Source organism: Antedon bifida, chromosome 7 (assembly GCF_963402885.1).
Source record: "Antedon bifida chromosome 7, ecAntBifi1.1, whole genome shotgun sequence".
Taxonomy (NCBI): domain Eukaryota; kingdom Metazoa; phylum Echinodermata; class Crinoidea; order Comatulida; family Antedonidae; genus Antedon; species Antedon bifida.
In genome coordinates, this window is record NC_136232.1 from 27,145,860 (window position 1) to 27,168,571 (window position 22,712).

Consider the following 22,712-nt stretch of genomic DNA (forward strand, 5'->3'; position numbering starts at 1 on the left):
CGTTATGTTCGTAGTTTTCGATCATTTTAGATTTTATATATTGACACACACACAATTTTTCAAAACAGTACAAACATAACTTTTTGATAATAAACTGTATAAATTTATTGTAAATATAATCTCTCTATCTGCAGTACTGGTACATAAAACAATACAGTACATTACATTAACATTTATTCAGTGATTATATCACAAGTCTTGTGCAAATATACAGAGTGTCATTCATTTGTGATTAATTTTAGAATTAATCAAATTAGTTATCAGTTAATTCTTGCTTTTTTCATCAAATCCAAATGAACAGCAATGTTACGCTGTTATGCAACAATGGGATGATGACATCATCATAATCTGTCCGCTGAAAATCCACTATAATGCCAAAAGAAAATGCAACACACCACATCATTCAATTGTGGCTGTACTTTATCGTTTTAAGCTTTTTCAGTTAATTAAATAGTTTTTTATTTGTATTTCCATTGAGATCCAGCCAGTGATACTCACAGCATTGTCATTATTTAAATAGTATGCGTTCCTGGAAGATCTTCCTCAATAAAACCTAATTATTCTTTAAAAAATACTTTAAAAAAACGATTGTCTTTTTCACTTTAAATGCTGAAATGAATGTTGGTATTGCACTTGTTTTAATTGCTAAATTTAAGTCTAAATTTAAGTGATTGTCAACGATTTTCAAGTTTTTACTTTACAAATTTGTAATATACTTCCATAGTGATAAGTAACTTTTTTTGTAGCCATCTCACATTTACATTACCCGATGCACTTTTATATATGCCAGTAGTATAAAGTTCTGTCTACATCATCAAACTTTATGTGACAAAAAAGTGTGATGTGCCCAAATATGGTAGTGATATGACATCATCATGTCCATATGGGCACATAACATTTTGTTGTCACATAAAGTTTGATAGTATAGACAGAGCTTCAGTAATAAGATTTCATTCCTTACAGTATTATTTCAAAGCTGAGTATTACTGTACATTCAAATGTCTACATCTAAAATATATCAGATACATTTTGTATCCATTCCGATCCTTCAAATCTTATTTAAGTGGTTTGTTGTACTAGCTAGTCATACAGCTTTTAAATAAGCCGAATTAACCAAATTTGTATGCCACCACTAACTACCTCACTATTTCTTCTTTGAATAGAAACAAACCATGCAGAACTTTTCAGGAATGCATTCTGTGTGAAATATATGACCTAAAAAAACAAAGAAAAGGTCAAATTTATTAACACTATGTCATGTAGCTCAACACTAATTTACACAATTTTGTACTGCATAGCCATCATTTAAAGATATTTTAAATGAAAAAAAAATACAAATAATGATCAATAAAACTGACAACAAGACATACCACAAGGAAACACAAGAAGACCTGGAGAAGAATCAGACACTTGCATGGTGACTTGAAGTCCACAAACAAGACAATCCCTGAAATATAAACATTATTATCATTTTAGTTTATTCACTTATGACAAAATATAATCATTTATTATCCAATTTATTAGCCATTTGAAGCACATGTTTAGATGATGTTTAACAAAATTAGGAGAATAGCATAGCTGCTGCACATTATCAACTTCCTATCTCTCCTTTAATTATACTTACGTATTCAAAGACACATTAACACCCCAGTGACTAAGTGGCTCTTCTAAGAAATGCTCTCTACCAGAAAGTGTTCCCTTAAAGCTTGGCTATAAAAAAAGATTTTACATCATAAGTTGATAATTAATTTAGTTCTTGTGCAAACTATGGACAAAAGATAAACCTTAAACCTTTACTGTTAAGCATGTACTTACTTCTTTTGGCTTAGTAGTTGATCCTGCTAATTGGCATCTATGCTCCTCTTTCACAAACTGTTTCAGTTGCTGTGGCAATGCATTCTGCCGTTTGGACCAAAGGTAAGAATCAACCTTCTCCAACATTGCATGCGTTAACAACCTACGATTAAACAGTTTTATTACAATTGTTATTTCCATTTGAAAGATGTCTTCATCTTAATATATATTCATATCAAGTTTTGTAGTATGCGAATTAAATAATCCCTCTTACCTTTGATTTCTATCTATGACTATTCCCATAATGCAATTGTGGAAGAATTCAGGAGAGATTGTATTCTCTGGAAAGGTAAACTGTTCTAAGAGATCTATAGCAGTCTGAGGACCTACAGTTTTAGCCAATAGATGAACAGTATTTTCCCATGTGATTGTATTTGTTAGTTCTACTACATGATTGGTTGAATCAGCAGTATCACTTGGCAACAATGTTGCATTTTGTTCAATTTCAAAACATTGCAGACACTTTATAGATGTTTCACTTTCTCTTTCTTGAAATGATTTAAGTTGTGAAATACGCTCTAAGATATAACGCCATTCTTCAGAAGATGTTGGTGATAAATCTAGAAAAAAACAAACAAAACTATGCTAGTATGGTATCTGGTCATATTGGCAAAATGACGAACTACCTGGTAACCTAATATGGAATATTAACTCGCAGTTATATTCCACTGTCTTACAATAGTGCGACATTTTACTGTACTGTGCAGTCAAGTGTAACACATCACTGATATATGTGCAGACCCTTTCATACTGTAAAGTAATAGGCCTACAGGTTAAATTTGGATGGATAGAAACGATTCCAAAATGAATATTGCCTCATTGCCCTTATATTAGTGAAAAAAGGTTAAAATATCTATTACTAAAATTAATACTAATAAATAATACATACTTTTGCTTTGCATGATATTAACATCTCCAAGACACCATATAATATGTAAGATTGTCTCCCTTGGTAAATAAGCACTCAATTCCAAGCATCCACGCCAATAACTTAAAAAACAAAGGTTTAATTAATCATATAAAAAAAATTATTTTATAGAAATTTGAGTAGAGATAAAATTAAACAAAATTAACTTACCCACGATCTTTACACATGTCGGCCATCTTGGGTGACGCCATTTCAACGATTAATTTGTCTAGTATCTGTTTGTATTCCCAGACTACAGCGTGAGATCCACATCTATCATTCAAGGGTAAAGGTAATATTATTTCAATATTTTAATTACTACCGTTAATTGTGTTGCTTTAATGTATCAGTAGCTAATTAAAATTAGCGTGAACATGCAGGTAGCAACGTCAGAAGCAGCCAGCATATTTCTTGTTATTTTAATCATGAAATATTATTGAGTGAATTTACTTTCTGTAGCATTATTACAGTATAATAAAATAACTTTCTTTATAACAATTGAAATAATTGAAATATTTGTTATTTATTTATACTGGGTAACCTCTTCAGTCACAGACTGGTCTCCCAGAGGGCCCAGTTATGATCAGTGGCTGTGATGTACTAATACTACTAATACAAACAATAGTGTAATGCAGAACCATTTTAAACTAGCACTAAGCCACTCCCTTTTGAACTGGATTGCTTTTACTGTTCATTTTACTTTCTATCACTATGCCTAGGCTACAGTAACTTCTTACATAAATCCACAGTATTATCACATTATACAGTTAAGAATTGTAGTTTCTATAAGAATTATTTATAACAGAGATTCATAGAGCTAAACAAATTGTGCAATCACCCACTGATTATCAGATGATTCAATCATGGAGGGATTATTTATTATTCTAAATAATTCCTCCATGATTGAATTAACCAAACTTACTTGGGAGCCTTGCAACTACAAATAGACATCTTGGTTGCTATGGCATTACAGTTAAATATAGCATTAACAAGGTAGTCAGCTACACCATTATCATCTATAACCTCAGCTAAATAGTTGCAACTGAAATATAAATATGTATGTCATCATTTTAATGTCTTGTAGTTGTGTTGAGAGTGAAGTGAAGTTGTCTGGCCATAAAGGACAAGAACTGAATAGAGAGGGGTTGAACTGAATAGAGAGGGGTTGAACTGAATGGAGAGGGGTTGAACTGAATAGAGAGGGGTTGAACTGAATAGAGAGGGGTTGAACTGAATAGAGAGGGGTTGAACTGAATAGAGAGGGGTTGAACTGAATAGAGAGGGGTTGAACTGAATAGAGAGGGGTTGAACTGAATAGAGAGGGGTTGAACTGAATAGAGAGGGGTTGAACTGTATATAAACACTGTTGATGGTAGTTTTGAGTGTCTCCTTTTAATAAATGACTCTTTAAATTTAAAATGTTGTACCTATTTCCAAGATCTTCTTTAAGCTCAGCTGCGATGTACTTAGCGAACAGTCTTTGTGCTTTCTGTGGCTGGTATATCTCCAAAAACTCTTTCACTTCCCAAATTCTTAAGTCAGAATCCACAAGCCTTTCTACCAATTTCTCTTCACTGTCAATCAATCTAAAAGATTACATTTTCACATTAAATAAATATTTCTGGTTGTAGAAAGAGAAATCTATTACTTGATCAACAATATGATATGGGCGACTACTTTAAATTTCGGAAAATATGTTGTTCTTACGTCAAAATCCTGTAGACATCTTTGTAATGCTTGCGTTGTTGTATTTCTCTTTTCTCACATAAAGTACTTTTACAGTTACAATCTTGCTTCTCCCCAAAAGAATCTTAAAACACAAACAATAGGGTAAACTATGAATACAGTGATCAATATTATAACATAACTGAATAATCTACAAAACAAATTAAACACATTTCTATTCCTGTTTTACTATTAAAATACTGCAGTTAGAAGTTTACAGAATAAATCAAATAATAGAATATTATATTACTACTAACCAGCAAATAGATTGCATATTTCACTGTAAGTCTTCTGCCTTGAACCTTGCCATGAACTCATCACAACTCTAATTCGATTAATGTCCAAAAAATGTGAGAATTGTCTAATAAATCTTGCTGCTTTCACGTCTAACGTCTCTCCAGAACATTCAGATGATTTGGAGGCAGAACAATCTGCTGTTTCAAATGCTAGTGATGGATTCTGATTGGTTGCTGATATTTCATTTGATTGGTTGAGATTTAAATGTTTAAGATCTGGAAACAATTGAATCTCAAAGCACATCATAAGTAGCTCAGATGCATGATCATGGAGAGAGTCTCTCAATGGGAAATCCAAAGAACTGCCAACATTATGATCAGTAATTATATCAAGATTTGAAAGTGCTGCATCACCGTCTGTTTCTTCTTGTAAGTGATTCTCGCATTTAGTCTGCATATTTTCTGTAACTAACTTCACTACCTCATTTTCTTGGCTCTGCTCACTCTCTTTAGGAAGACTTGTTTTGTCTTCTTCTGGTAGTTGATTGTCACTTTCAATCGATTCATTTTCTTTTACTGCCTGTACCAAATTATCATGTTCAACCGACTCAATTTTACTGTCAAGGATCGTTTGGTCTTCAGTTTGTGTGTGATTTTCTGTAAGCTCATTTTCTTCATCAACACACGTTACCTCTGGTTTAAAATGCTGATTATTTTCATAAGCTGTTTGCAGGTCCAACAACCATTGCTCTAACACTTCACGGCACATATTAATATCGTAGAGTATTAGAGGATGCTGTAATTTTATCCTTTGAAACAAAAATAAAGTTATGATGGTTTGATAAAGATATTAAAGATTAATGACTTCACATATCACATTAAACATACAAGACAGCCTGTAAAACGTAAAGCAATCAATCGTACCTGTATTTGGATTTAACCTTTAAAATCCACAAAAAGGTAATTTAAAACTTGAATGGTTACTTCATAGGCCTAATTAATCATACAACGTACATACCCTAGAATTATAAACTTATAAAAGTAATTTCTCATGTTTTTAAATCTATTGTAGGAATTTTAAAAGAAGAGGAGAGATTCCAACCTTGTAGAGATGGTAGCTTCTTCAAATGGTGAATAGTTTTCTGAGGTTTCACACGCTTTCACCAAAATGTCACCTGTGTCAGTTACGTCCATTGGTGCTACAGGTGAAACTTGACCTGATGATGACATCATTTCATCCTCAACTGTGATTGGTGATTTCTTATTAGAGTCAAGTTTAGCTTTTACAAATTCTTTTGTTTTTGAGTAAGTTGAGCTGAGGCTGGAATGTACAAATACCTAATTAGTTTAATAAAACTTCCTAATGGGATTTATAATCCCATAAATACAAAAATATTTCAATTACAAGTTAGTTTTACTTTTCTAATTATAGTTTTTCAAATTGCTTTAAGCTCTGTCTACACTATCAAACTAGTTTGACAAAAAAAGTGTGATGTGCCCAAATATGGTAGTGATGTGCCCAAATATGGTAGTGATAATATGACATGATCATGTCCATATATGGCCATTTTTTTGTCACATAAAGTTTGTGAACAGAGCTTTAGAATTGCTTACCTAACTTTGACAGCTGCAAACGGAATTGAAATCTGACGTTGCCCCGAACCTTTTGTTTCATCTGACTCAAAAAGCTTTTCAAAGAGTGGGCTAGTTGATCTTCTTGACGGAGACTTGTTTGATAAATTCAAATTAATTGGTCGTGGCTTCAGTGGCTCATCTGCTTTCTTATCTTCAACTTTACTTACTTTATCTTTTGATTTTTTCACTTCACCTGAAAGAAAATATTAAACTAACATGTTCAAGTGGTTTAAAAATTAGCTACAGTATTACCAAAATGTTGTTAAAAAGTCGTAATACATATTAAGGGCTTTTTATTAGCAAAATTATACTATGCAAAAGGTTGAACGAACTATTATTGCTGATTCCCATAAAATGTTTCTGAAACAATGTACTTATTAAGATAGTAATTTAGAAGGAGTACCATTTCCTTGTTAATTAACAACCTTGATGAGACAAATTAACTTGAGAAAACAAGAATGAAACATTACCAATTTCCGCTACTCTGCTTTTAGTTTTACTCTTCTTTTTTCTAAGTTTTCTTGAAGGTTTTGGACTTGTAGACTCATAATTAGACATCGATTTACTTCTTTCAATTATTGTCCTTTTGTCATGGTTACTTGAACCTGAGAAGCTTTCAGTCCTTCGCATCACAGGTTCATATGCACATTCAGCAAACGAATCACTTTTCTCGTTTTCATTTAAATCTACAGTAACATTCTCAGTTTCGTTTCTGTCTCCAGTTTCGTTTCTGTCTTCAGTTTCATTTACAGAATGAGCAGTAACTATGACGAGAGGAGTTTTCGATAATACCACATCACAAAAATCATCTACAATCAATTGTTCATCGCTAGACTGTTTTGCTATGTCTGCAATTATGTTTGTTTCGGCAATTATCGTATTGTGACTTTTTGCAAGTTCTGGTGATGTTGGTTTAAATTCAATATCATCGTGTTGAATATCTGTGGACCTTGGGCAATCTTCTCCATTGATACTTTGATTGATACTAACTGTTTCTTGATTTTCAGCAGAAATCACACCACCTACTCTGCTCTTCTCACATTTAGTTTGTGCTGCACTTTCACTATCCTCATGGCTTGAAAGACATTTCTGGAAATTTTCTTCGGTTAATTCAACATTTTGTTGCGTAATCAAATCTTTCTTAAAATCATCTTCACATACTTGAGATATACTTGGGGTCACTGCTGAGCCTCCATTAAGTTGTTGCTTAGTTTCAACACTAAGTTCATTATGATTACACTCTTTTGTATCATTAAGTACATTATCAACAAGATTTGGGGAAGCAGGAAGGGAATGGTCTTCACTCATACTGGAACTTTGCAGCATTCTCTCCAACGATTCCTCACTACTTCTACGACTTTTAACGAGGTAGATCCCCGACTCCAATCGTACACTCTCAGCAGACTCAATGCTACTTCTTCTACTACTCGATCCAGAATGTCCCTCTTCCATAATGAATTGCTCTACTTGGTAAATGACATCATCTAGAGAGCCAATCAAATCTTCCGTCTTTTCAAGTTTGGTTAAATTTTCTTTGATGTCTTTTAGAAAGTTAACGGAGACAAGTCTTTTTGATTTTATTGTGGTGAGGTTTTCTGAGAACTGGTGACAAACGGAAGCACAGAGTTTCCAAGCTTTTTTGATGAACAGTCGCACGATACATCGTTCAATCGTCAAAAACGACAGTTTATTTATCCTGCTTTGGTTGTCTAGGTAGTAAATTTCAGATTTATAACTAGACAGGTACTGTATACCTTAAAAAAAAACAACAAACATGGGTAAAAAATACAATATTGTAATTGTAGAGAGCTAATGGATGACATAATGTTTATAAATGCAATACATTGAGATTTACTCACTTTTAAGCTCGGTCTACACGATGAAACTTTATGCGACAAGAAATGTGATGTGCCCATATGGACATGATGATGTCATATCACTACCATACTTAAGCGTATCACTACCATATTTGAGCACATGAAACTTTTTTGTCAAACTAGTTTGATAGTGTAGACAGAGCTTTAGGAAATATGTGGGATACAGCTCAGTGATGGATCTAGGAATTAGAAATGATTGGAGGGCAAACGTCCAGAAAGGTCCTACAAATGAGGGCCTGAACCTAATGTATATACCAGGTATTCTAATTTTAGGAGTAGGAGTATTAGTATACCAAGTATACCAACTTTATTCACATCATCATACATAAATAATACAATACAATACAGTATGTATGGGTGTGTGAAAAGGAGCCAAAAAGTAAGTAAACTGAATTTATTATAATTAAAGCCCTAACTGGAAAAGAATGTTTAATTTGGATGGCATACCTGCAGGTGGCCGTGACCAAAGCACTACCTTACCAGTGCTAGTATCCAGGAAATAGATGGCTTTCTCATTCCATGACATTATGAACTGTTCACTGCCAAGAGAAATAAATTTTACATATTCATATTTTTCATGATAAATTTAGGTTTTACATAATAATAATAACTTCATTCGATTCTCATTTTAATTTAATCTGCTTAGGAAACGCATCAAATTCAGTATACTTACACTTTTAGCAAACATGGGAAATTGAGTGCCTGGGGTGGATGATGATCATCAGTTTCTGGGTATCGCTCATCCTCTCTAACAAAAAGGAAAATTATAATAGAATTAAATCAAGTTCATTGAAAGAATGATGGATAATCCAATATATAAATTAAATAGTTTATTATTTATTCTTTATACTGGGTAGCCTCTTCAGTCAAAGACTGTTCTTCCAGAGGGCGCAGTGTATAGTACTATGATGAATTCGTGACAGTGGCTGTGTGTACTAGTACACCAGGTAACCCACTACTCGTCTCGAAAGATGTACTAGGTTCTTTAAAGTGCACATGGTAATTCAAAATAAGTAAGATATTACTAGCAAACGTTATAAACTTACTGAAAATGAATGATTGCTAGGTCAGGTATTGCAAGTTGTCGTTTAAACTGGTGTGTCGCAACAACCTCCCCCTTCAAATTAGCCTGCACAATAAGTATACAAAAATTGAAATAAATTATTGTGATTTATTTAGTATTTATTATTAGTACTAGGAATTTAATGCTAACCAAACTTACAGACTGTGTTACCATGTATGCATAAAACAAAGTTAACCAATGTAACGTTATATCACATAGGTTTGAGCGCATCAGAACAAGTTAAAACATATTTACGAGGTTGGTTCATATAAATATAAATGCAAACCTCCCAAAGTCTTGATCCTGGACGCGCCGAGTAAATGACAACATCCTCTGGGTCTCTACTCTTTAAATAGAAACAAGCGCCATACTGACCATCTCTAAAAAAAGAAAAAGATGTATATAAATCATTACATGACAATGATACAGAAAGAGTGGTCAGAGTTCAAATGAAGGGGGTCAGAGTTCAAAAAGAAAGTGGTTTATGCTTCAGGATTGGTATACAGCCTGTTATATAACTAAAGGTGTTCATATTAAAATTGTTTAATTAAAATGCAAAATATCTCACCTTAGTTTTTTGCCAACAGAGTAAAACTGCTGCCTAAAAAACAATAACAAATACAAGTTAATTAAAAAAACAATAAAAATAGATTAGCTGACTAAATAATAAATAATATTTTCTTGATATAGAAGTTACTTTACATTCATCAAGATCGATACAGAATATACTGTATATTATTGTATGTATTTTTTTATTTTATATAAAAAATTATTGTCTCTATTTTCAAAATTTCATTAGACTAATATTTTATTCTATTTTATAAAACACATTTTGAAGAGACAATTAAATGTTATAATTAGCATTTGTTGATTTTAAAGAGATGAATAATGTACGAGTAATGTTTTAAAGTAACAAATAATGACGTACCTGTTTATATCAAACAATATGGTTTTTACCATATTTTAATACAGTAATAGTAACATATTCCAATATATTAGCATAATATTCTTTACAAAAACTGTTTACACTGGCGTACTGTATTTGACCTTTAAGTATTCTTAGTTACCTTTTAATATTGCAAATATGACATTTATTGTGCGACGAGACGAGTAAGAAGTCTTTAATGAAATCAAGTTGAACAATTGCTGAATCCAAGCTGACAATAGGAGCCGTTGGTAGTTGTAAAAGTCCAGACACCTACAAAATCAAAATATCAAATTACACTCATTGATCTACTGGATCATTCTTGAGAAAGTTTGTCTTTGAGTTCTTTTGAATTCTTTTGAGTATTGATTGATGAATTGATTGATTGCAATCAATATCAATCAATCGAAACTCCCTGGTTAAAGCAACTTACTTACCTTTCTGCTGTACACATTAGTTAAAGTAACTTTTCCCTTATTGTCCCCTGAATATAGTCTCTGGCTGGTATCATTCCATTGTAGACATGTGATGTTGGATCCTTTATGGGCGAATGATGTCATCAACAATTCTGGTTTCTTTCGGTTCACAACATTTAGTTGCCAGATGATGATATAGCCATTACTTTAAACAAAAACAAAGAGGAGACTTTTATAATAATATTTAAACACACACAAACTTTCAAACATCATTCGGTAGTTCTAAAAAAACATTTAGTTGCTAGATGATGACATAGGCATTACTTTAAACAAAAACAAAGAGGAGACTAATAATATTTTAAATGCACACAAACTTTCAAACATCATTTAGTAGTTTTAAAAACATTGTGTTGACAGATGATGATACAGTTATGTATTGTATTCTCTATATTTAAAGATGTATTGTCCCCCAAAAACATGAAAAATGAAGAATAATTAAGTCAGACTTTGGATATGTTATTTTGTAGTTTTGATAAAGTTAATCACTTCCATAGAAAAGAAAAACGAAAAAAAAAACTGTTTTCACTTATAAAATGACAAAATAAATGGTTAAATTCAACCAAAAATCCATTGGATGGCAGCCAATTTGACCATTTTTTGCTTTAAATTGGATTTTTTTCAGGTAAATACATTTTTTTTTGATCCAATTTTTGGTCAAAGTGGATAACTATTATGTTACATTAAAATGGAATATTCAACAATTTTTTTTTAAATTATTTTTTCAGGCGGACAATACATCTTTAAGGTTAGGCATATATTTTTAAGAGGTATTTTTTAATAGAAACTTAAAATACTTTGTTGTGTCCTGAATGTGTCCCCTGAAGTTTAGATATGTACCTTTTTGAAGATGTATTTTTTATACAATTGAAACTTAAAACACTTTGTTGTGTCCTAAATAGAGGTGTTCCAAAGGGCAGGTTTTACTGCATTCTGTAGATCATTATTATACTTTCTACTCTCTAGACTAGACCCTTCTTTTGTTGTACAAATATTGCTGTAAGTCGGAATGAATAGTTTTCCTTTAATAATATTACTGGTATGACAAGTTATGTCAATACATGATGGTATTATGATACAACTGTCACCAACAATTACTAGCACACTAGTGGTCTATATTGGTTATATTTTATTTACAATTATCCATTAATATAATACAAACAAAATAAACAATATGTCAATGTATTCAAGAAGATCGAGAATTTAGAAATGAAAGGAAATCTTTACTTTCAAAACAATATTACCAAAATTTTACTAGACAAACAACAAATTTTTTTTTAAAAGTTGTTATTATTTTCTTATTATACTCTACACTTAATAATCTTCATATTAACTGTGTAACGGCATAGCTTGGTATGATAAAGTCAATTGTTGCATTGTTTCAATGATGTGTCCAAATTCAACATAGGGAGTTTGGATATTAGAGAAAATTAACTGATTTCTCCATGATTGGGGTTAAAGACTTGTATAACTTTAAAAAGGGTTGGGTTCATTCACACACAACACTACTAACTTACTTACATTATGTTAACACACTTATACTACTAGGTTCACTCAACAGGAAACGATAATTTGAAAGCAAATATTATTAGGAAATAATTAACTTACTTGGTAGATAAGCCAACAAGATTATCATCTGGTGCAAATTTCACATGGGTTACTGAGCCCTCCTATAAAACAAGTAATTATTAAGCTCTGTCTACACTATCAAACTTTATGTGACTAAGCATATGCACCCATATAGGTATGGACATGATGATATCATATCACTACAATATTTGAACACATTTATACACTTTTTTTGTCAAACTACTTTGATAGTGTAGACAGAGCTTTAGAAAACATTATAAATGTTAGTTTTATTCAGTTCATTCAACATAAGAAATAACTTGTATCAGTAACTTAATGATACACTACTCGGAATTAATATCTGCAAATTTTATGATGAAATAAATATTATAAATTGATAAAAGTAATACATTACAGTACAAGAGAGAGTTTCAAATTTAACCTGAATATAACAAATACATTGGTAGAATTATGACGTCATCAATAACATTATATTAATATTGATAAAACATAATGCAAATATAGTTGCTTTTTTGGCATTCAAGTAGCATGGTATAAACTGGAATCTTGAATAAACACCGGTAGTGAAGTCAACTGATAGTTACTATAATGTATCCGTCAATGACCAAGTATCCTTAGAAGAAGACGGCCAGTAAGAACAGAAATAAGAGCACAATTTTTTTATTATGAAACAACTAACCTTGTTTACTATAACTTGTAAGTATTTGTGAGTATCTCTTTGAAAAATATAAAGTCCACCAGAGGTAGCACCAAATGCAATAAAACGTTTTGACAAGGCCACACATGTGTACTGAAAATCAACCATAGAATATATTAACCAAAATAATTTTTTTTCTCAAAAATCTCATTCTTTTACCTTTAATATCTTACAAACATTTTATTTAGAATGTTGCAGTGTATATACATTTTATACCCAAATATATATACAACTCCCAGTGGTATGTGAATGTTATACTTATATGGTTGAATGCAATACAGATAAATCTCAGTAAATCTCTGTCTACACTATCAAACTAGTTTGACAAAAAAGTGTGATGTGCCCAAAAAAGGTAGTGATATGCTTAAATATGGTAGCGATATGACATCATCATGTCCATATATGGGTACATCACATTTTTTTGTCACATAAAGTTTGATAGTGTAGACAAGGCTTTATTTAGAAATGTTACAGTGTGCTTACAACTTTTACACCCCAATATACACAACTGCCAGTGGTATGTGAAAGTTATATGATTTCAATAGATAAATTTCAGTAATTGATACTAAAAGATAATGAGTTTACTTTAATCCTGTCTGTAGCCTTGATGGGAAGGAGGAGTTCTTCTGTTTTTCCATTGTCAAGAAGTAAATGGCTGGCACTCCAATTCATTCCGTTTGATTGGCCTAGTGGTTCTGACATCGCATTGTTAAACTATACTGTACATTATTATTCTGGAACTTGGCTGTAAAAAAACAAGACACAAAATATGCAAGATTGTTTGATGTTTGTAACATTTGTTTGTAATTGTTTTACAACCACGCATACGGCAACTACGGAAGATGAAAGAAAGATTACAGTAGTTTTATGATATTTTTACTACTTGCCATGTTTTAACCTTTTATGATATTTTTGTATTTGTTGCATTTGTACTATCTAGTCGTACTGTCTCTATTTTACCCATTTTATCATATTTTAGTATGTTGTTTATATGTGACAAGCAAGACAAATTTTGAGCCAGAGTTTTTGATAAAATAAAATAATTGAATTGAATATCTTTAAATTCTTCATTAAAAATAACACATATTTAAAAATAAAAGTCATTATGCCTAGGCCTAGATTTGTTTTCAAAATTAATTTCAATAATTTGAAATTTATAAAAAAAAGAATTTAAAAAAAAAAAGGTATAACTTTCATTTTTCAAGTTAAATATTCATCATATCATAATTGTTGTTAATTTTATTGATATATTAATTATTATTATATTAATAATATAATGTATTCAAAATGATTAAATAATAATATAGGCCTATGTTACTGTCTTTTGTTAAGAAAGTTATTCGGTTTCATTTCAGCATTTGGGCCCAATTGCCTGGGAGAAAAATAACTCAACAAGTAGGCCTAGGCCTACTTCCTTCTTGCAACACTGAACTACTGTACCTACCTTCTTTACATTTGCTATGATAAACCCTATCCGGGCCTAGAAAGTAGAAGAGGACTGTACGTACGGTATGGGACGGGTATAAAAACGCACACAAAACTGTTTCAAATTGCCAGACTTATTACCCTACATTACGTATAAATATAGGATAGTATCTTCCATACCGATAAACGAAAAAAACAATTAATTGATTACCAAATCACTACCTACCTGCATTATGTACATCAAAGACTCTCTGATTTCAGAAACACAACTTTGTTGTTTTGCTGGTAATTGAGATCATGTGACTGAACAACCTTTGATCGTCCGTAAAATTGTGTTAGATAAGAAAAGATTAGCCAATCAGCGAACACAATTTTGTATTACTATACCATGATTGGTACATCTTCTAACAAGTTGTCTTTAACACGAATTATTCCCAGGGTCGTTGTGGTTCATTGCGTACGTACACAATCCCATCACCAGCATCAAAGATAGTGTTCACACGCCACCGCCGCACTATTACTTAATCACATCAGACATGGATCCTAATAAAGTTGATATTCCACGAATTGATGTTACTGTTAGAGATGGATTTGAAAAAGAAGACTGCCTAAAATTAATGAGTGTTGTGCGACCAAACTGGACTCAAAGCGATATCCAATTTAAGGTGGAAGACACGTAGTGTAGGCCTAGTTAATATTAATCAGGCTATAGCCTATAGTGACTACCTAGAAATAGGCCTCCTCCATCCCAACTAGTACTAGTAGAGGCCAGTTGACCTTGGTCCTAATCCTGCAGTAACTGCCATTCAGGTTTAGACGTATAGAGTAGAGTATAAACACAGTAGCTAGCCTAGATTAGCAACCTCTTTTCTGTAGCTATCATTAAAGAAAATTGTTGATAAGAAGAATGTAGGCCTATAAATTATTAAAGATATATTTTCCAACTGACAAAATAATTTGTAAACAATTTTTGTTTATATTATTTAATTAAGTGAATATTACAAAATGATTTATTTTTCATGTTTTTGAGGCAATAAAAAATGTTGCATTTTTGTGCACATTATAAGTTCACCCAATGCATTTAGATTTATTAAATAAATATTAAAAACCAGTTTTCACTGTCACAGAAATTTACATCAGGGATTACAAACAAGTTGATAGGATGCTACTTGGGTGAAAACAAGTCTAATATGGTACTTGTCCGCATTTATGGTTTCAAGACCGAAGTGATTATTGACCGTGAAAGCGAGATTAAAACATTTCAAATTCTTTTTGCTGCCGATTGTGGTCCAGAACTGTACGCTATCTTCAACAATGGTCTTTGTTACGATTACATCACTGGTGTGACGCTGACAATGCAAAGTGTTCGTGATGAACAGATAGCAAAGTTAGTAGTTCTTGCAATTACATATACAGCATATATGGACATCACTACCATATTTGGGCATATCACTACCTACCATATTTGGGCATATCACACTTTTTTTGTCAAATTAGTTTGATAGTGCAGACAAAGCTTTACAGAGGCAAACTAGATAATTAACATTTCATGAACAATAGATTTAAATAAGAATAATTTTCTCATTACGTTTTTTTTATACGTTCTTATACAGGCTCATTGCAAAAGAATTGGTGCGAATGCATTGTATTCAGCCACCAGAGGGTGCTGTTCCAGAACCAACACTCTTCAAAACACTTAGAAAATGGCAAAAGTCACTTCCAGCCAAATTTGATGACCCTCTTAAAAATGAAAAGTAGTTTTTATCATTTCATTCTGCAAAATACTTTTATAAAATTATTCAGTCAAAGCATTATTGTAAATGATCTTGGTGATGCTAATTTATAACTGGCAAGACAAAGTACACACTTAAAAACTTCTGAGCTGAATTCCAAATATTTTTGAAAAATCAAACAATGCTCATTTTCAATAATCAATAAGTAAAAACTTGCCATTTAATAACATTCTTATAATAAAAATTACTTTCATTCTACAGATATTTGAAAGAATATCCTAGTGCTGATACTCTGTCAAAAGAAATCGATTTGTTAGAAGAAGTGTTGACAAAACAAGACAATAACAACGTTGTTTTTACACATCATGATCTTCTACTTGAGAACGTTCTCTTCGATAAGGTCAAAGGTAAATTGACTATGAAAAATGTATATAAAATTATTAGGTACACAGATTAAAATATGCAAACTCTATCTGGTTTAAAATCTTTATTTTTCAGCCAAAGTTTCGTTCATTGATTATGAATATGCATCCTACAGCTACCAAGCTTTTGATATTGCTAACCATTTTAATGAATATGCCGGTAAGTGGAGGATTGACCACCGGGAGAGATGGGGTACCTCTTATGGGTACACTTAAATAATACTGTAAAGTAAAACTGTTATAATGTATGTAAATGTATTTAAATTAATATAAAGAAAGATTGTAACTACAGGTATTGATGAAGTTGACTACAATCTCTATCCTGGAAAAGAGTATCAATTGAAATGGTTGAGAGAATATTTGACCAATTGGAACAAAGCAAAAAATATAGATGGACCAATCACAGATGAACAACTAGAAAGCTTCTATGCAACAGTTAATAAGTTTGCATTGGTAGGTTAATATGTAAACACAATTTTCATGCTACTTAACTGGGATGTTGTGAACAAAAGGTTTGTAATCCTAGGTTACAAAATAATGAAAAAAGCCACTTCTTAGAGGTGGGGTGCTAGGGGATGGTATATTTTTAGACTGGAGGATTCTAAAATCTAAACTGACTTAACATTTCATTTTCTCCTATAAAGGCTTCTCATATGTTTTGGGGACTATGGGGCATAATACAAGCTTACAACTCTGTCATCGATTTTGACTTTCTACAGTAAGTCTGACCTTATTAAATTAATGCCGATCTTCTTAAACTGCATGTATTTATATGCATCAAATACATTTACAAGAGCATTTTAATAACATTTTACAAACTGCCAAATTAAGTAGTACAATAAATCTATTATTGTTTTGTAGATATGCCATTTTACGTTTAGATGAATACTACAAGAAGAAGGAAGAATTTCTGGCTTTGTAACGCACATCAGGGTTCATCGATCAATACGGCATTTGACTATCAATACCTCAATTTGACTTATTGTCTTTGTTTACTTATTAACTGGCTGAAATTTTTTATTTCAATAATGAAATACTGTATATATTATTAATACCACAAATTTTAATTGTTCAGTTCTATTTTTTATCCTTTATTTTGCTGATTTCAACAAATATTATTGAACTTGTACTAGAAATAAAAAGCTAACTTTAAGCTCTCTCTCTGTTGCATCTTGATTCTTCTCAGACTCCTGTTACATGCTCGTCTCCCAGGCCAACACAGTGGTTCTTTAACCAAGAGTGTAAATTGGTACCTGAAGGCATTAAAATGCATGATTAGTCAGAATATTAACTAGACTAAAGCTGTCTTCAGTGATGTACCCATATTATGGACATGTCATATCACTACCATATTTGGGTACATCACACTTTTTTGTCAAACTAGTTTGATAGTGTAGACAGAGCTTTACTTAATTTCCAATGCTTCAAATGTAGAAACTTTTTTATGATAAATTTGCTATCTATGGATATTTTGAAAGATAATTCTAGTAACGACAATTGCATTCTGTAGCTTTAAATTATGATACAAGAGGTGCAACAATGATAATTTATTACCTTCATGCAGATTCTGGATTTTGAAATAAATGGGGCCCAGGGCCTAAAATAAACTTCTATTTTTTGCATTGTATTTTTCAGATTTTAGGCCCTATGTCCCTGTAAGCTTTCAAATTCACCAATTGGTGTTGCATAGAATAAAGAAATGCTGGATATACAACAAAGGATACACAAACACTGTCTAAAGCTCTGTCACACTATTAAACTTTATGCGACACTTTTTTATCAAACAAGTTTGATAGTGTAGACAGAGCTTTATATAAATATGATTCACTAACAATATATGTTTCATAACTTGACAGCTTTCCTAAATTTCGCTGACCGTGACCTTGGGTTTTTCTCGACCTCCTTCTCTGATGGTTCCATAAATTTATCGTCAAAAGACCAAATTTTAATTGGATTTTCATGACCACTTTCTGTATTATTTGTAAAATTGTCTCTCTTTTTTTGATGTATACTTTTACCAGGTTCCATTGCATGTCTTCCCTGCAGGATTCTTTTCACAATTCTGTCCTCCAACGAGTGAAACGTCAATACGGCAAGCCTGCCTCCAGGTTTCAAAAACTTTGATACCAAATTCAAACCGTTACTCAACTCTTCTAGTTCATTATTCACAAATATTCTTAATGCCTGGAATGTTCTTGTTGCTACGTGCATTTTTCTACCTATCATGTCTTTTGATTGGCTGGATTGAGTGTGTGTAAAGGCAAACGAAACAATATTCGCTAATTCCGATGTCGTTTTAATCGGGTGGTATTTTTCTCTGAATTCAACTATTAATTGTGCAATTTTCTTAGCCTGTCTCTCTTCTCCGTACGCCTTTATTATTCTGGCAAGGGTTTCAACATTCAATGAGTTTACGACGTCAGCCGCTGTTGGCTGATTTTCATGTCTGTCAGAAGAAAATAAAAATCATTATTTCTTTTTTGTAGATCAGAGAGCAAAACAGATAAGTAATTAAATAACAATCATTGTCTGTTTCAACAATAATAATATATTTTCCCAATTACTTCTCTCTAAACAAAATATTTGTTTTATAATTACCTGTTATCTCCATCCATTCTCATATCAAGTGGTCCAGACTTGCTCAGTGCAAAGCCACGCTCTGCTGTATCAAATTGCATTGAGGAACAGCCGGCATCAATGACGACACCATCTAAAGTGCCTTCTTGGAGACTAATATCCTTAGCAACCGTATCTAATTCAGAGAATCTTCCTAACATTGGATGAAGTCGATCTCTGCAAAACAAATTTTTTCATAAAATGATAATCAAATAAATAAAATATTGATTTTCTTCAATCTTTCAATGAACAAAAATAAGTTTGTTACTTCTTCTCAGCCTTAAATAGAAGTTTCTTTTATAAACTATGAATATAAAAAAAGTTGAATTTAAAGCAAAAAAATAAGCAGAAACAATCAGCATCCTACAATAAGAGGAAGCCTGTGTGGGAGGAGCCATACATTTATCACTCACTCATCAGCTATCACTAGATATAGATAGAAATGTACTACTTTAAACACTCACTTTTAATTGTCACAAATGTACTTATATGTATACAATATATTGAGACTGAGATTTTAAAGGGGGATTCTGGGTTTAAAATTGCTTTTAAATATCGTTTATTTATTAAATAAAAAATATTATAACAATATAGACATGTCAGAATGAAGAAGTAATAACGAGAAATTAAAAAAATTAAATTTTATATACATTTTAGGGTAAATTCATGGAAAGTCTGTTTTTCAGCAGCTTAGGGAAGCTCATTAATATTCATGAGATATTCACAAAATCACGTCATCAGTGGATTCCAAACTCGCGACAAGCTTGTACGTTGTGTTTGTCAACTTGAATCTCTAGCTCTCTCCCCCGTCAAACGACGACCACCCGATCACTGTGAAATACATTTTTTGTAGATTTTCTAAGCTAGGCCTAAAGTGTAATAATAACAGTAGTAGCATATATTTATTTGACATTTAATGAAATACAAAATTTACTAGTACAGATTTACGGAGTCATAAATTATACTATTTTTATACCTCGAATAGTACAGATCGTATATCGGCTTTACGTACTAGGCTAGGCCTAGCCTAAATCATTTTATTCATGGGTGAGAGCCATTTCTGACTAGGGATTCCATGCCACGATGGCTACGTTAAAACATTGGGGCCATCATGGGCCTAGCTAGACTACTACTAAACGATTGGCCCATAAATAACAAAACTCAGTGGATTCCAAACCCATCCTATCAACCAAACTCCTAAACAATCTAAGCCTAAAACGTTCTACAAAATCGGCTGTAAATATTGAGGCAAAACGAGGTCCGATCGCCTTCCGCACGTATGGTGTCCCGATCGTCTAATAAGTAGGCCTAAAATAGGCCTAGTTTACTCTCCAAAAAAGCGGATACTGCATCAAGCAAGTAGACCAGGTAGTAGGAAGGAGACCTAGCCGATCCGGCCCAGTTAAAAATTGAGCTAGCTAGTGTAGTAGACCCTATGCGAATTGATACTACCAGGCCTTTTACTATAGGCTACACTTTTTAAAATTAGCAATACTTATGTTTACAAATATTCCAACTCTCTCATTCGAGCTATATTATCTATACCATTCCGGTAGGTCGAGTCGACCTTCAATCAAATACTGTACATCGTTCATGTTGTGATTATAGACGGGGTATACTCGACCCGACCAGTTTGGTATTGTATATTGTATCTGCTTATCACGTGACGATGCCAGGCATGGGCAGAGAGTGAGCACGTGTATCGTCGTCTCGCTCTCCTCGCTCAGGAATGTATACGTTACGCTTCATTGATTTTGAAAGCTTTCCCTAAGTCAGTGCGAAAATCGGCAAACGTAAAGTGCAAACATATCTAATTTTTCACTGTTTTGATGGATTTTCATAAAAAATTGACTTTATAAATGGGAAGACCGACTAAAATTACATCAGATAAGTATAATTTTACAAAAGTAATTGATATGGTTAATGATAACGAGTCGTCGGAAGATTGACCATTTCACGAATTTCCTATTCTGTAACCACAGTGTGATTTTGCCGTAGCTGCACTTGTAATCTGGCCTCATTTCACAGCCTTCGTTCTGCTTCACTGGGCGCTTATATAAATTGAAACTTTTACCGTTCAAGAGAAAAACAAATATATTTTACATTTTTTGCTATTCATTTTAAACCCGGAACCCCCCTTTAAATAAACATGAGATGAACTCACACAAGAAAAAAAAAGAAATGTACCTGTATTTGATTGATAAGGTTTTAGCCATATTGTATGCCACAGGATCACGATCTAAAGCAAACACTTGGCTAGTTGGTGAACATTTTAAGATGGATCTTGAATGACCTCCACCACCAAAGGTCATGTCCAGGAACTTCTACAAAATGTAATATATCAAACAAATTTTATAAAAGAAACAGAATCAGGCTAAAAACTAAACAAATTGGACCAAGAAGAAAAATAAAATATAATACAAAAATAAACAAGGTTTGTACTTAAAAATGCACAGTTTCACAACCAACATAGGTACATCAGAGAGGTATGAAAATATTATTTTTACCCCTGGGTACATGAACAATATTTGCAATACAGAAATGTTCATAATTAAATATGCACAATAATACATTGAATATACATAATACTTCGTTTTCTAACAATTACTATATAGTTTACACAATATTTACAACACATTACTAAACCTCATCATCCTTTGGATCCAGGAACTCAAGGATTTCATTTTTCATGACTGGAAAATGTCTAAATTCTACATTATCATTCGTCCCTGCTTCTACCGCTGGTGAAGAAGTGTTTCTCAATCGCAGTGACCTTGGGTACTTCAAGGAAATGGATGTTGAAAACTGACGGTGAAGAAGTCGTCTAGCACACAAAGACATCCCTGTGACTAAATAATTGAAAAATGTTTTATAATAAAATTTAGTTTTATTTATTTTTTTTTATGAAAAATTCCCAGAAATGGAAAATGTATGACCCAATTACAATTTATAAAGGTTAATATTTAAGCCTAACTTGAGCTAGTCTGTGTATACAATGATGCAAGTATACCCCCGTTAGTAAGACTAAGATTAGGTACGATTTGACCACAACCATGATGGCTACCTTATGACACCACGTTCAGTCACTTGAAATATTTTTTATCCTAGCCTACCATACACTGTATGATACAGGGATTCTAGCCTAGGCCTAAACAATGAAACTGTAAAATAAAACAAGTAAAACAAATGCTACCAACATTCTTATTTCAACTAAACGTCGTAAAAAAATGATAGATCCAAGGCAATAAATAATAAAATAGACCTAGCTACTATCCTAGGCCTAAATCATCTCACTCCACTCGCCTGACTGGTGGTGGTATGCCTGCCTGGCTGGTAGCGTCTCCGTCTCGTCAGCGTACGTGCTGCAGACTATTCAAACATGTGCGTGCTTATCCATGCGGAACGGCATACTATGGAAGGCAATCTCCGCAAAAATTACAAATCACATACAAATACTAGCTTACACATTATGTATAAACTTAAATTAATTATTACATCTCACTGGTTTGATATTGTGAAATAAATTGATACTTC

At 32.4% G+C, this 22,712-nt stretch overlaps 3 protein-coding genes across 4 annotated transcripts; 1 reads left to right on the forward strand and 2 right to left on the reverse strand.

Annotated features, from left to right (window-relative positions):
* Nucleotides 1-87: 87 nt before the first annotated feature.
* Nucleotides 88-14,847, reverse strand: LOC144847905 (uncharacterized). The gene is made up of 25 exons (XM_078704482.1): nucleotides 14,634-14,847; nucleotides 13,568-13,727; nucleotides 12,965-13,075; nucleotides 12,304-12,365; nucleotides 10,660-10,843; nucleotides 10,365-10,495; nucleotides 9,866-9,898; nucleotides 9,584-9,677; nucleotides 9,281-9,363; nucleotides 8,908-8,982; nucleotides 8,682-8,773; nucleotides 6,828-8,111; nucleotides 6,337-6,550; nucleotides 5,825-6,043; nucleotides 4,744-5,531; nucleotides 4,469-4,571; nucleotides 4,189-4,347; nucleotides 3,684-3,803; nucleotides 2,933-3,034; nucleotides 2,744-2,844; nucleotides 2,069-2,414; nucleotides 1,816-1,957; nucleotides 1,625-1,710; nucleotides 1,371-1,447; nucleotides 88-1,215 (listed from the first exon to the last, which is right to left on the reverse strand). Exons 2-25 carry the CDS (start codon nucleotides 13,682-13,684, stop codon nucleotides 1,145-1,147), a joined length of 4,794 nt encoding a protein of 1,597 aa, XP_078560608.1. The 5' UTR covers nucleotides 13,685-13,727; nucleotides 14,634-14,847; the 3' UTR covers nucleotides 88-1,144.
* A 43-nt stretch (nucleotides 14,848-14,890) lies between these two features.
* Nucleotides 14,891-17,715, forward strand: LOC144847398 (ethanolamine kinase 1-like). The gene is made up of 8 exons (XM_078703733.1): nucleotides 14,891-15,072; nucleotides 15,535-15,794; nucleotides 16,021-16,161; nucleotides 16,402-16,547; nucleotides 16,639-16,722; nucleotides 16,855-17,015; nucleotides 17,207-17,280; nucleotides 17,424-17,715. The coding sequence occupies exons 1-8, from the start codon at nucleotides 14,944-14,946 to the stop codon at nucleotides 17,482-17,484; spliced, it is 1,056 nt and encodes a 351-aa protein (XP_078559859.1). The 5' UTR covers nucleotides 14,891-14,943; the 3' UTR covers nucleotides 17,485-17,715.
* Nucleotides 17,716-17,719: 4 nt separating this feature from the next.
* Nucleotides 17,720-22,577, reverse strand: LOC144847397 (12S rRNA N(4)-cytidine methyltransferase METTL15-like). 2 transcript variants are annotated; one of them, XM_078703732.1, is made up of 6 exons: nucleotides 22,482-22,577; nucleotides 21,825-22,027; nucleotides 21,366-21,502; nucleotides 19,161-19,355; nucleotides 18,395-19,008; nucleotides 17,720-17,815 (listed from the first exon to the last, which is right to left on the reverse strand). In XM_078703732.1, exons 2-5 carry the CDS (start codon nucleotides 22,017-22,019, stop codon nucleotides 18,405-18,407), a joined length of 1,131 nt encoding a protein of 376 aa, XP_078559858.1. In that variant the 5' UTR covers nucleotides 22,020-22,027; nucleotides 22,482-22,577; the 3' UTR covers nucleotides 17,720-17,815; nucleotides 18,395-18,404. The 2 variants fall into 2 exon arrangements, with proteins under 2 accessions (XP_078559858.1, XP_078559857.1); XM_078703731.1 differs by having other exon boundaries at nucleotides 22,376-22,517.
* Nucleotides 22,578-22,712: the final 135 nt, after the last annotated feature.

Excerpts from the sequence above, each read along its gene's own strand:
- LOC144847905 (XM_078704482.1), bottom strand. The coding sequence starts at position 13,684 with ATGTCAGAACCACTAGGCCAATCAAACGGAATGAATTGGAGTGCCAGC. Across the intron at positions 9,678-9,865 it reads TCTGTTGGCAAAAAACTAAG|AGATGGTCAGTATGGCGCTT; the intron begins GTGAGATATTTT and ends TTCTTTTTTTAG. Across the intron at positions 1,448-1,624 it reads GTTAATGTGTCTTTGAATAC|GGATTGTCTTGTTTGTGGAC; the intron begins GTAAGTATAATT and ends TTTATATTTCAG.
- LOC144847398 (XM_078703733.1), top strand. The coding sequence starts at position 14,944 with ATGGATCCTAATAAAGTTGATATTCCACGAATTGATGTTACTGTTAGA. Across the intron at positions 16,723-16,854 it reads CCATTTTAATGAATATGCCG|GTATTGATGAAGTTGACTAC; the intron begins GTAAGTGGAGGA and ends TTGTAACTACAG. Across the intron at positions 17,016-17,206 it reads CAGTTAATAAGTTTGCATTG|GCTTCTCATATGTTTTGGGG; the intron begins GTAGGTTAATAT and ends TCTCCTATAAAG.
- LOC144847397 (XM_078703732.1), bottom strand. The coding sequence starts at position 22,019 with ATGTCTTTGTGTGCTAGACGACTTCTTCACCGTCAGTTTTCAACATCC. Across the intron at positions 21,503-21,824 it reads TGGATCCAAAGGATGATGAG|AAGTTCCTGGACATGACCTT; the intron begins GTTTAGTAATGT and ends TACATTTTGTAG. Across the intron at positions 19,009-19,160 it reads AGAATGGATGGAGATAACAG|ACATGAAAATCAGCCAACAG; the intron begins GTAATTATAAAA and ends TTCTTCTGACAG.